Here is a 14120-nt window from a genome sequence, read left to right as displayed (position 1 = left end):
GTGGTAAAGGCCCTGTTCCTGTGGCCTAAGAAGAGCCTGCATGAATTCAGTAGACACACCCAGATCATAATGAAGTAAAACATAAGCGTGCAGCTATGGATACGGTATGACGGTCATAAATTAATCCCTCTGATTACATACAGCAGCAATCACATATGCATGAGAGCCCAGGGATTTAAAATGGGTCAGATTTCTGTCTGAGGCTACAGGCTGCACCAGGTAAAAGCAGTTTACAGTGGACATGCGCCTTTTTTTTTAATGATAATAATACAGTAATAAAGATAAAGTGATAAAGTGAGTATTCAAGATAAAGTGAGTTTGTAACAAAACATACACTATCCGATGAGCCAAACCGCCTCACATTTCAACTTGCGAATCAAATACACTTTCACAATGACTGTTTCTGTGTACTTGAGCTGTCTGGTCTCAGGGGCAAAAAACGCTTTGCATTCACAGAGCAAAACTATGATTACCTCAAGGTGAAGATTGCTCTCTTTCAATCTGTCTCTCGTTATTCAATTCAGCATGGTTTTATTGGCAAGACTATAAATATTAAATACTGGCAAAGCTGAGGAGATGTGCAAAAAAAGAACAACATATTAATAACTTAAAGGGTTATTTCATCAAAAATATCTTGATTTGTGTTCCGAAGATGAACAAAGGTCTTACGGGTTTGCAAAAGACATGAGGGTGAGTGAGTACAGAAATTACATTTTTTTTTTTTTTGGGTGAAATAACACAAAGTTAAACAACACAAAGAACAACGACGGAAGTGTTTATGTAACATTGAAGACCATTAGCATTACATAAGATGTCTACATACACACAGACACACACACAGGGTCACCATGGTGAAAAAAGATACAGATAACATACTGGGATGATACAGTTTATACATATTTAGCCACATGCTAAAACATATTTGGCATCCAGTGTTGCTGTACGCCCATCTCTAAGAATTAGTTTTTGTCTTTCTCTTTCTTTCATTTGGCATCAAATTAATTTTTTGATTGGCATTTTGACATACTTTAATGCATATTGACAAAAAAAAAATAATAATAATTAAATGGATGGATGGATATTCCATCTGTCTTATTTTATCTCTAAAAGGTCCATTGTTAGTAGTTTATCAATGTATTAAGAACAGCTCACACAGAAGCCACTTCCAAATCAAGCAGCTTTCTGTTAGTCAACTGAACACAGAGCAAAATTTGCACAGGGAAATCTTTGGCCCTCACAAGAATTTATAGATTGTGTGAATTCATACTGAAATGACTTCAACAAAACCTTAACTCTACCCACTCGTCTCTGTCATTTTATTTCTCTCATTCTATTACTCCTCCTTGTATTGTTCTCTTTCTTTCCCCCAATCTCTCCTTAATTTTTCTTAATTTCTCTCTTTTTCTCATTCTATCTCTCAGACTCAGACACATTCCACATGACATTTAATGTTGTTCAAAAAAGAGAGAGAAGAAGCTGAAGCAGTAAGAAGAATCTGAAACAATTAGAAAGATGGCTTGAAAGATGAACGTGTGAGATGGAGACACACACACACACACACACACAGAGAGAGAGAAAATCATTAAGGTCTCTGGCTGATAACACAGAAGCATAATGGAAATGAGCAAAGGTCAGCATGAAGATATAAGTACTGACTTCATAGCATTACCAATCCATCTCCCTCGTCTTCCCACACTCTCTTTTATTTCATTTAGTTCTTTATCTCTCTAGCCTTTTCTGTCTTTGTTCCTCATCTCATTCTTCTCTTCCATCCCTCCTTTTGCTCACCCATTTCATCAGCAGAGCAACCTTAAGGACAGCAGGAAATCAATTCAGCCTGCAACACAGACCACCTCTGCAGAGGGCACTTAAACACACACACACACACACACACACTGAAAGGGCCACTGCAGAACTTTACTTCAAGTAAGACTCAAACTTAAATAGAAGTATATAACAGATATGTTTCACAATTTAAGGGGTGATATCATGAGGAATCATATTTCCAATGTTCTTATGATATAAAAATATATATATGAGTCTTATGAAAATATTCTTTAACTTTCATTCAAAACAGTCCGAAAATTCAAATTTAGCTGGAAAATAGCTCATTTCATTTTTGTATGACATCTGGAAGGTAAATATAAATTTGCACCAATGACCACTTATTTTTTTACACATTAGGACCATATGGTGTTTAAAAATCTGGCCTGTCCATCACGGTAAAATAATCCACTTGTTAAATCATGACTTAACAAATACTCTTTCGAGGTACAAGCTCCACTCTGTTTTAAGTAAGAATATTATCTCAACAGACAGTCTCTGGGCTCATGGCATCCCAGACACCAACATTTTAATGATTCAGAAGAAATGTATCACTGTCTGGAGATATTTGTCATGGAGATAAAGATTAGGATCATGATATTTTGGAAGTATTACAGCAGAGCGTAAGTGTACATCAACAACATTTGAAGAGTTCAGATGCAAAAGCCTCTAAGTGCCATTTGAAATTTTCTTCTAGAATGATAATTTTTATCAAGCTTATATTTAAGTTAAGTGATTTCACTTAAATGGCAATGATAATTACCTATTAATTGTTATTTAAGTGAAATTACTGAACTTAAATATACAAGTTTGATAAAAATCATCATTAAAGAAGAAAATTTCAAATGGCTTTTAAGGCTTTTGCATCTGAACTCTCCATTTGTTTTCTTTTGTGATCTGAGCGTTTGGACCCGTAAACAGTGATGTGTGAATCAGACTTAAAGGAGAACTGCGGTCAATTTTAACATTGAGCTAATTTTTTTTGTACATTTGGAGTGCTGTCAGTACAGATAAAAACGACAAAAATCGGCGTTGCCTACACAGTGTTATCGTCGTTTTAAAATTTGCACCCATTTGACGTCAATGGGGCATGTTCTAAACCTGCTTTTAGCCTCTTAACATCCTTGATTTTTCATTTCGAGTGCACAGCCATGTGAGTGGTGTTATTAAGAGTGAATCTGACTGCAGTAGACGTGAAAGATATGAATAAAAATGATGTTAATTCAGCCAGCTCACAAACCTCTATTTGCTTCCTGTTTTCAGTCGAAGCCCTCAGTAGTCGATTGTCGAGTTCACGCGCGCATTTATTGGTGAATATCATCTCAAACCTACCACTATGTAGTGTTCTGAGAATATCAGCTCAAATGGATAGTTCATCCCAATCAGATGCTGAACACACGGAGGAGGTTTGAGATGATATTCACTAATGATCGCATACATGAGATCGACAATCGACTACTGTGGCCTTCGACCGAAAACAGGAAGCAAATGAATTAACATAATTTTATTCATATCTTTCACATCTACTGCAGTCAGATTGACCGTGGTCACTCTTAATAACACCACTCACATGGCTGTGTACTCGTAATGACAAATCAAGGATGTTAAGAGGCTAAAAGCAGGTTTAGAACATGCCCCATTGAAGTCAACCGGGTGCAAATTTTAAAAAGACGATAACATGGTGTAGGCAACACCAATTTTTGTCTGTACGGACAGCACTCCAAATGTCCAAAAAAATAGCTCAATGTTAAAATTGACCAGAGTTCTCCTTTAAGTGGAATGGGAGAAAATAGGATGGATATTATCACGCCTATCAACAAGTAAAAAATGAATAAAATGTCACTGCCATGCTTCTAAAATTTTCATTTCAACCAATATTCTTCAAAACATCTTTTCTGTCAGCAGAAGAAATAATTGTAATTTTTGGATGAACTATCCCTTTAATATTCAGGAATTTCCCATATCTAATTTTTTGCACAAGTGTTTTACCCGTATTTTGAATTACGCAGTGCATTTAAATGTCTGTAAACTTAATGGAAAACATACTGGTAATTTTGTGCTAGAACATGATCTGTTTTCCAAAAGATTGTTTTCTTAAAGTGTACTTGGAGGGGAACGCAACAAAAACAAACTACTTAATCCCAAGGGTCAGAAAGAGGGCAGAAAAACTAAGTTATAACTAGCATTAGTACTAGCACTATTAAGTGGAACTCTATAATTCCAATGTTTAATGAATTCTTGTAAATCTCTAAAAGGCCATTACTGTGTGAGTCAGAGAGATGAGGTGAATGGAGCCTCAAGACTATGTGAGGTGAACAGATCACGAATAATGAAAAGCCATCTATGATGGAGTAATTAGAAACAGGTTTTTGTATTATACCTGGGCTAACTGTGAGAGAAGCATCTTGGCTGAAGCGCTTGCGGGCAGAGTTGAAGGCCATGCAACGGTACAAGCCTTCATCTTCTTTAGAGACTCCTAAAATCTGCAGCACCCCATTAGGAAGAGATATGTACCTGAAAGAGAAAGAATGAGACTGGCATTAGCATTTCAATAAACCGTATGGGTGTGTCAATGTGTGAGGGTTTGTATAATACTAAATTGAAGCTTCTTTTAAGCTTTAGGAGACTAGATATCTGCTATTTAAGCGCCAACCAACTCAGAACAACATATAAAGCAGCAATATACACAAACCATACTGAAGAAATAACTTTGTGGGGGAGTGAAAAATGGAAAAATAAACTGCAGAAAAAAGTAGAAGAAACTAGTCTATAGATGTAGGTTGACAGTCCAAAATGGCAACTTGTATCTACAAAAGTCAATTTCTCTCTTCCACTCTTTGTTTGCAGTGGTGAGGTCAGGTTGCAGCACTAATATTCATTCTATAGTCATCTTTCTCCCCAAGAGACCGCTTTCAAATCCTCTTTTCATTCAGGCCAGATATTGTACACCATTAATCTTGTAGACTTATCCCCAAGAGCAAGACACTCTGGCAGAAAGGCCACAAAGACCAAGGTTAGGTGAATTTGTCCATCTGTGAGTGCAAGCGGGTTGAAACCGGGTGCATTTTAGAAATCAGAATTCATTGAGGCTGCGAGAGTTCAGACGAGGACACGTCCACACCAGAGCTACACCTCCAGTGACATGGCACCGCCTCAGCTGCGCTCGGGATGTAAATGAGAGAGCGACTGCAGCAGCCGCCAGAACACGACAGCGGGTATTAATGCACGGCTAATGTGCAAGTGTGTTCTCATTAATATGGAGAGGGGCTGTGAATACAAAAGACACTTTTTTTTACGGATACAAAAGGAAGAGTCTGATGCAAATGGAATGAGATGCACGTCTCCAAATCTGTATCCTTTTTAAAGTTTGTTCTCATTTGTAATCATCAAACTGCTAGAGCAAAAATAAGCTGTAAGAGATGCGTAAATGCAGTGACAAACTTATCAAGACTACTAGAACTTCTACTTCTGTCCAGTACGTTTACTGTACATACAACCTTAATTCACAATCTTACATCTAATGATTAAATGTGTTAAACAGATGGCTGAGAGTAAACACATCTGTTTAGCTGTCTGTAATTTGGTTCCATTCCAAGCCCCAAATGGAATGTAACATTTTATTTAATTAAAAAGTTTACAGTGTACATACACTACTGTTCAAAAGTTGTTTGGGGTTGGTAAGATTATAATGTTCCTTCGCATGAGACGTTAAACCGAGGGCCGGACTTTTTGTGGTCACCAAAAATCCCAGGATGTCTTTCGCAGGAGTAAAGGCCCTTTCACACCGGACGCGTAACGAAAAAGTGAAACGAAAAAGCGAAACGAAAAAGCGAATAGTTTGTGTGTGAATAGTTCGCGTCAAAACCATTCACATCAGCCGCGACGCGAATTTACAATGTTCAGAACTTCAACATTCCAAATCCTTCATGCCGACAGCTGAGAAAACATGGACACTTCATCATCATCATCATCATCATCATCCAGTGAAGACGAGTTTTTCATTCTCAGACAGAAAAAAAGGTTTTGTGTGCACCCAATCTTAAAGAACAGAGAGTCTGAAGGGGAGTACTATGCTAATCTTGTAAAAGAGCTAAAACCTTGCCACAAAGAACCGGACAAAGTAAGGTAAAGTAACCGGACTTATTATGCCTTAAACATTTGAATTTTGTATTAATAAATAGTGTTTTCTGTCAAGTTTTTATTTCAGTTCTCCGTGTCGTAATTATATTGTCTACTTTTATTTGCTTTTTATTTAGATTTAACCAGCTGGATAGGCAATTTGTTGATAAAACATTGATAAAAATTAAGATAAAAATTTATTCAAAACAAAATTCGATTTAAGGAAAGGCTTTCTACAAAACAAAACTTAATAAGTGGAAAAAATTATGTCTGACCAATTCCAAATGTTTTCGATATAGGCTATTGGGCATCTTATGATCCTTACTCATCTCATGTGGTTCCCTTTTCATATAGCTAATCAAAAAATATATATTATTTAAACATATAGCCTATGAAACGTATGTTTAAGTTTTTTTTTTTACTTAAATTAGGCGTCACCCTGCTCCGCTTTACTCGCATGCTTTGGTGTTGCCTATACATGCATGCAAAAATAATATGAAACACACAACCACACAATGTTGAAAATATTCAAAATCAACTATTTCCCTCCTGGGGTAGGTTTTGATGACAGGCACCGTTGTACAGTCAATGTATTAAAATGAGCCTGAGAGTGAAATCTTTAATAGACTAAAACAATGCCTGTGTGATCTGCGTGGTTGTAGTCCCATTGGATTGGAATTGATTTTCAATCAGAAATAGAGTACTGAGGAAATATGTGTGAACTTTTTGAGGAGTATTCTGGAATTTAAGGTGTTAACGAAAACAATGTAACTCTCCTTGAATTACTGCTTACAAATGCAGGGCCGCATGTACAGCAATCGCTCACGTATGGTGCTTCTCCAGCACAAAATACATTCAAAGGTGTTGTTAGCTGGGGCAACAAGAATTGAGTCGCGCAAACAAATGCATTGTGAGGTAGCTGTGTTAGAATGTCATGAAAATCCTCCATTTGTAGAAGAATTCAGAAAGCCAAACTGTGGAAAACTGAACAGATTCTTTAATTCCTCACAAAACAGGCCAAGTGCTGGTCACTGGGCAGAGGCAGACCTCTACCCTATTTCAAAAAACGCAGACAATCTCACTCTGTTGAGACAAACCAGCACTCTCCAAGTAACCAAAGCTCAAATGCATCTAAAACTCTTACTGAGTTTACTCCATCAATTCCAGTGCGAGTTCTCATTCTTCTGAAGTGCAGGCAAAGTGTATTCACAGTGCTGAAAACAGTGTCTTCTCGACATGTCGACAACACAGCTACTGTCATGACTTACTGACAGCAGATGACGAAATATCCCAATGATGCAATCAGGAGACATTTTAAATCAAATGCTCTGTCCTTTTTTGACATTTCGAAAGTCTTTCCTTTTCACACTGCATAATCCTACATTAATGGATAAATTATCTAATACTTACCTTAACAATAAGTTGGCAAACAGTAAGTATAATAAACCTGATGCAAAATAATAATAATATTATGATGTGGCTGGATATCTATATGTGGTGAATTGCTTTACATGTTAACACAAAAGATATCAAAGATTGATTTTAAAAACTGAAATGGTTCCCAAGGATACCAGGATGGGTAATAACACTTGACATGACTATGTTCTTATAGCACCTTATCATACTCAGTCTGAACAAGGCTGTGATTATAATTCAGTTCAATTCAATTTACATTTATTTGTATAGTGAGAATGTGTGTTTCAAGTGTATGCTGCACACCTACATCTCTCTATGTGCAAGTGTTTTTATGTGCTTATACGTGTGTGTGCAATAGAAAGAGAAGAGAACAAGAGACACATGCAGAAAAGACACTCTTGCTATCAAGTTCAAAAATGGCTGTTCAAAAAAAGAAGAAGAGAAAAACAGGATCAGGAGACAGTAGAGACTGAGAATACAAATTAAACATAAATAGAGAAATCTCACCAGCTTTCTGAAACATTGCATGTTTTGCTCCTGAAACAGTAGCTAAATGCCCTTTATGCTAATCCAATAAAATCAGGATTATATTACACAATTATATAATTTATTGGGAAACCCTAAGTTGCAAGGTAACATGCAATAATATCTAGACTGTATATTCAGCAAACCTAGCTACACCCAGCTAAATGAAATCAACCTGAAAAAATAGGTAACACTTTACGGTAAGGGTTCACAATTATCATGAATTCATGTATAAATTAATGCATGAATTAATCATTCATTCATGGATTAATATCTCATGAATCATAAAGGAACTAACACAAGTTCAAAGTTTTTCGTTCATGACTTCATGAATGAACAACACCTGAATTAAAACATTAACTAAGATGAGCACATCATCATGAATTATGATTTATTACGCATGATCATGATGTTTTTTGATTAATAACATCATGATCATGAAATGAAAACTTCTGTATTTGATTAACAGAATTTTTGTGCTATGAGCTGTGATTGGTCTATTTTGGTGTCTGTCCAATACAGTAGTCACCATTAATTAAGCATTAATCTATAAATGACTTCATCAGGTGGCCCCTCAACGCACTTGGTCACTGACCAAGACAGAGAACAAAGAAAACATCATAATCATGCAAAAAAAAAAAAAAAAAAAAAAAAAAATCAAACAGGTTTTTGAGCCAACTTGGACAGTAGAGTAAACTATCAATACTTTACATGATTACTGTGCAGCATAGCCATCAAAATTTTTGCAATTTCTTACATATTCTGTTGTTGACCTTTTCAAATGGGGTGACTGTAAAAAATTGGGAGCCTCTGCCATAGTAAGCCCTCCGTTCATCACATGACATGACATACTTTAAACCGATGATCCGGACTTCATTTGATGCAACAGTTCCCTACCCTCTGCCTCCCTCCCTCTGATGCCCACCTCTTTGATGAGGCCCATTCCCAACTCTTTGACCTCTGATGGGATTCTCATGTGCAGACTTTCCTGCTGTAACTTGACGAATTGCAAAAGCAAATGTAACATACACACACTTTCAAATGTTAAAGAACCGTGACTACCCTGGCAATCGTGATTAATCGCATCCAAAATAAAAGTTTGGGTTTACATAATATATGTGTGTGTACTGTGTATAATTATTTTGTATATATAAATACACACATTTGCATATATTTTTGCATATATATATATATACACATTTCCGGTCTGTGGAGCGCTGGTTCATGTCGAACAAGCCTTTTGACTATCTTAATCTATCCAAATCAACTGATTCATTCAAAAAGCTGATTCACTCAGTAAGAAAATAACGCCGTGTGTGGCTTTGTTTTTAACTATTTTCGTTAGCGAAATATAGCAAAAACAGGCAATATGGTGTCTAAAATGTAAGTTACTTAATAACTTCTTGTTTATTAAACTTGTATACAATCAATATCACATTTGTTATCATACTGATATTTTCAGAAAAACAGCACTCTAGTGATATTTTTTAATAAATTATATAAATCAAGACAAAATCACGTAAAAGCGTGCACTCTAAACGCGCTCCCGCACTGGTCTAATCTACAAGACTACATCACATATGCATGCTCTCTCTGGGTGTGTGTGAGGGATAGACTATGGGCTACTCAATAATGTCAAATCGCAAAACATTAAAAACAACAATTACGATATTAATCACAAATGATATATAATCGCACACCCCTAAGGTAATGTATTATTAATAATATCTGTATTTTTTTCCAATAAGTCTAATTGAGCTAAAATGTTGGACTAGCTTTTGTGCTTCACGTGGGGTCCTTAGTGCAAACATTGTCATACTTGAATAAAGTATTACAGAAAGGGAATTTTACACTCCAAAACTTATGCCAAGATAACTTACCTGGGTGGGTCTAGAGGGTCTGTAGGTGCAGGTAGAGGTGCCTGGTCCTTCTCCCAGGTGATACTTGGAGTGGGCAAGCCATCTGCATAGCACTCAAACCGGGCAGTGCCACCTACAGGCACAACCTGAGGCTCAGGATCCTGAAGAAAACGGGACAAGCCTGAGGAAGACAGAGGGAGCAGAGTATGGACAAGAGGATAGGAGTAGGAAGCAACAAGAAAAAAAAAAGTGAATCAGTGAATGCATTACATTCACTTTTCATTAAAATGTAGCCACATGGTGGGAGTAAAGAGAGCGGGGCCCCTGACCTCTGCTCCAGTGCCTCTGAGCTTTGAAAATACTCTCACTTTGATCAGCTACATCTGCCAGACTCGCATTGCTCATAAGCCCACAGAATAACTCACACATAGAACAAGCCAGAGGAAATTCACATTAAATATAGACCATGTAACTTTGTTTAGTTCAAAATTAACAAAATGTAAATAATGAGTCAATACATGTTTTTGTCTTACCATGACTCTATGGTATTTAGACCTACAGTAGCGCTACGGTTTGCATGGTAAATGTGTGCCACTCGCCGTAAATATCCGTAAACTAGGGATGGGCATTTTTCAAAATTATTGTACTATAATATTTGGGCTCATAAGAATCAAATATTCTAATATTTGTTTATTTAAATGAGGTTAAGGCTACAATATGTATAATTTTTTTTCGCTGCAAGGGGTTGCTAACCTCTTACAATAACAAAGGCGTAGGTTGATGATGCATAAGTGGATCGAACTATGGAACTTGTCGTCATTCTGATGGATCTCAAATAATGTTTATGGATGAGTAAATACAATGATGTTTTTGACTGTAGTATGATGAAGCATGGCAAGATTGCTAATGAGAGACAGATATCAGCAACACATGAGAGTCATAAAGGAATAAGGACATTTAATTCTACCGAACTACCCACAAGTGCTAAATTACTACTCACTCAGGTCAGTTTATTAGACGAATGAAACTTGTGAGGTAGTGCTGCATTTGAGTGTGTTGAAAGTTATAATATTGTTATATGTGTTAGTTTATCTGTATGAGACTAGCAGTAAGCTATATCAACATTAGAATAACATACTGATCATATTCTAATATTTCATGTTAGGCTATATAACATTGATTAGTTTTATGTACATTTTCTCACCTGTCTAATAAAGTACATGCAAGAGCTGTGTCTCTGTCACATTGAAGTTCATTGACAGGCGACAAGTGAACAGGGCGAGCCAAATTGGAATTTCTCTGAACTTAAAAATCTTTGGGAATTTGCTTGCCATTTATCACGGATTTACTGCATTTACGTCCAGCAAAGCAAACAAGTAAAATTCGAACGGCATTTTATTTTTAGAATAATAAATTACAGATCTTACAAATGTAATATTCGTGCACCCCTACCGTAAAAAATAAAAAAAAAAAATCTTACTGATCTCACACTTTTGATATGTAGTGTATAATGTAAAAAAAAACTTTCAGATTTCAGATAAATACTATTATTTTGAACAATGGTTTGTGTAATGTGACATTTTGTATATATATGATTCTTTTAAGAATTAAATTATACATAAATAGGTTACACAAAACAAATGTGTTTGAGAACCTTTACACACACTGCAAACACTAAAATGTATGTAATAGCCTAAAGATATAATATTTTGAGTGTCCCTTATTTTCCAATAAAGAACCACAATTGTCCTGTTTTTTCCTTTTCAGAAGATGCCAATAGGCTACAGACTCTATAATATATAATACAATATATATACAGTATATATATATATATATATATATATATATATATATATATATATATATATATATATAACTATAATATAGAGTGCTGTTACTGTGCAAATACTGTATGGCTGAAAAAAGGCTCTCAACCAATCAGATTCGAGAACCAGAAAAAACTGATGCATAAAAAGTTAAAATCAAAAAATTCCTAAACAAGCTCACGCATGAATCATAGCGTCGTTCATAACAACTCTGCATGTGTGTGTGTGTGTGTGTGTGTGTGTGTGTGTGTGTGTGTGTGTGTGTGTACGGGGGTATGCAGTGCAGCCTGCTTGGCAGAGACCAGTTAAACATTAACAGTAGATATTTTTGACTTATACACAGCATGCGTCTAAAGCAAACACACTTTACAAAAAAACATGGGATATTTACTGGAGCACACACCAGTAGCATGGTTATGTGTAGGTGTGAGCATCTGAACTTAACGGTTTTCAAAAATAATGAGAAATATTCAGCCACTGAGAGAAAATGGCACTTCAGAACCAAAAAAAGTAGCATATGGAGACAAAACTATTTAAATGATGACCCCTTAATTCTGCCACTGTCACTACCAAATGAATAAGACAATTAACATGGTAAGTGAGATGACCGATAATAACCGGGATAAATCAAAACCATGTAATATGTGGCTATTTATGTGGCCACATATTCAATCTCTAATATCCGTATCCAGTTTCCCACCACAATTGCTTCCACAACAAATAAAAAACACCAAGAAAATTAAAGGAGGAATAACAATTATAAAAATTCAGGAACTACTGTTTGTGGTCCTTTTTGTTTTAAAGGTGCCCTAGAATGTGAAATTGAATTTATTTAGGCATAGTTAAATAACAAGAGTTCAGAGTTAAATAACAAGAGTTAAATAACAAGAGTTTTTCAAAAACGAGGTTTAAGTAATAAAGATAAAACAATGGTGTTTGAGACTTACTGTATGTAATGGACATGACATACAGTAAGTCTCAAAACACCATTATTTTATCCTTATTACTTAAATCTCGTTTTTCGAAAAACACCCCTGAAAAACAGGCGAATCTCCACATAAAACCGACTGTGACGCAACAGTCGGGATCATTAATATGTACTGTACGACTCCAAACATTTGCATATGCCAGCCCATGTTCAATGACAGGCGGAACTGCGCAGCCGAAGCATGGCCGTTGATCAGTGTTCGGTAAAGTATTTTTTAGTTCCTTCATCCGAGCCTCTGAAGAAACAATGGGTTAATTTTATTTCCTCTGGAAATAACAAACATTTCACTGACGACTGTTTCCTCAACTTGGGCTAAAGAGCTGGCCTTGGATTGAGCTATCAGTACACTCAAAATCGTTCAATACTGTTTATGCATGAGTAAGTCAAGCCAGTGACTAAAATATCAACTTCACATTGTTTCTTTTAGTAGGATTATGACTGAAGGAAATGGTCTTTATCGACTAGTGGGCTGCCTTAAACACAAAAAGAAAGAAAGAAAAAGAAAAGAAAAGAGAAAAAAGGGCTGAAGACTGATCTCTTTCCCCCTCTTCGGGCTCTTCAGTAAACAATCGAATCCTTGTGCTAACCAGGTGAGAACAACACTCAGCTCCAGCTGAGACAAAGACAACCACCATGTAGAATGTGGCAGAGAGAGAGAGACAAAGAGAGAGGATGGTATGCATCTAGGAATTAATATAATATAACAATAATACTTTTCAAAATGTTTTGATTGCATTTACTCTTTTAAAAGGTCTGACTCTTTTGGTCAGACAACGTCGGGCCATCAGTGAGCGTCCGTTGTGCTACTTTTTCCCACACGTTGTCTCTAGTCGGTGGGAGCTGTCGTTGAGAGATTGCTCTGATTGGCTGTTCAGTTAAGTGAACGAGTGGGTGCACGAGAATAAAAGAGAAAGTAATGAAAGCAATCAAAGAAGTCAAGACGGCACAGACTGAATGGTGTTCTAATGTTACATCTTATTCCAATACGCTAATATTTTCAACTTGTGGAATGAGGAAAGTGATCTGCATGATTAATAATCAAAATGGTAAGCAAAAGCTTCTTTGTTTATGGTTTATATATCTGCAGTCCTAGTTTCGGTTTCCTATTTTTGAATGACAAATATAACTGATTGAATATCGCTTCCCAGATGTAGCTCTCATTTTGCTTTGTTTCGCTCTGACATTTAAAGGGATACTCCACTTTTTTTGGAAATAGGCTCATTTTACCACTCCCCCGAGTTAAACTTGAGTTTTACCGTTTTCAAATCCATTCAGCCAATTTTCAGAATATTTTTGAAGAATATCAGTAACCAGACAGTTTCTGGTCTCATTGACTTCCATAGTAGGAAAAAAATATACTATGGAAGTCAATGGGACCAGAAACTGTCTGGTTACTGATATTCTCCTAAATATAAAAAAAAAAATCGTCTGAATACATTCGAAAATGGTAAAACCCAACTGTTTAACTCTGGGGGAGTGGAAAAATGAGCCTATTTCCAAAAAAAGTGGAGTATGCCTTTAACGGCGTGTACATACACGCAGAATCACTCGGACATTAATGGC

At 36.2% G+C, this 14120-nt stretch overlaps 1 protein-coding gene across 2 annotated transcripts in view; it reads right to left on the bottom strand.

The window, feature by feature from the left end:
* Positions 1-14120, bottom strand: part of igdcc4 (immunoglobulin superfamily, DCC subclass, member 4) — a 76497-nt gene that overhangs the window by 26084 nt on the left and 36293 nt on the right. Inside the window, exons 3-4 of one of the 2 annotated variants that reach the window (XM_039666874.2) lie at positions 9765-9924; positions 4205-4338 (exon numbers count right to left, since the gene is read on the bottom strand). In XM_039666874.2, the coding sequence (XP_039522808.2) occupies positions 4205-4338; positions 9765-9924 (294 nt within the window). Of the gene's footprint in view, positions 1-4204; positions 4339-7087; positions 7219-9764; positions 9925-14120 lie in introns of those variants that run through there. The other variant, XM_089129546.1, reaches the window with a different exon arrangement.

This window comes from Pimephales promelas, chromosome 1 (genome assembly GCF_988280905.1).
Source record: "Pimephales promelas chromosome 1, fPimPro1.hap1.1, whole genome shotgun sequence".
In the NCBI taxonomy this organism is placed as follows: domain Eukaryota; kingdom Metazoa; phylum Chordata; class Actinopteri; order Cypriniformes; family Leuciscidae; genus Pimephales; species Pimephales promelas.
This window is presented reverse-complemented; position numbering and strand designations above follow the sequence as displayed.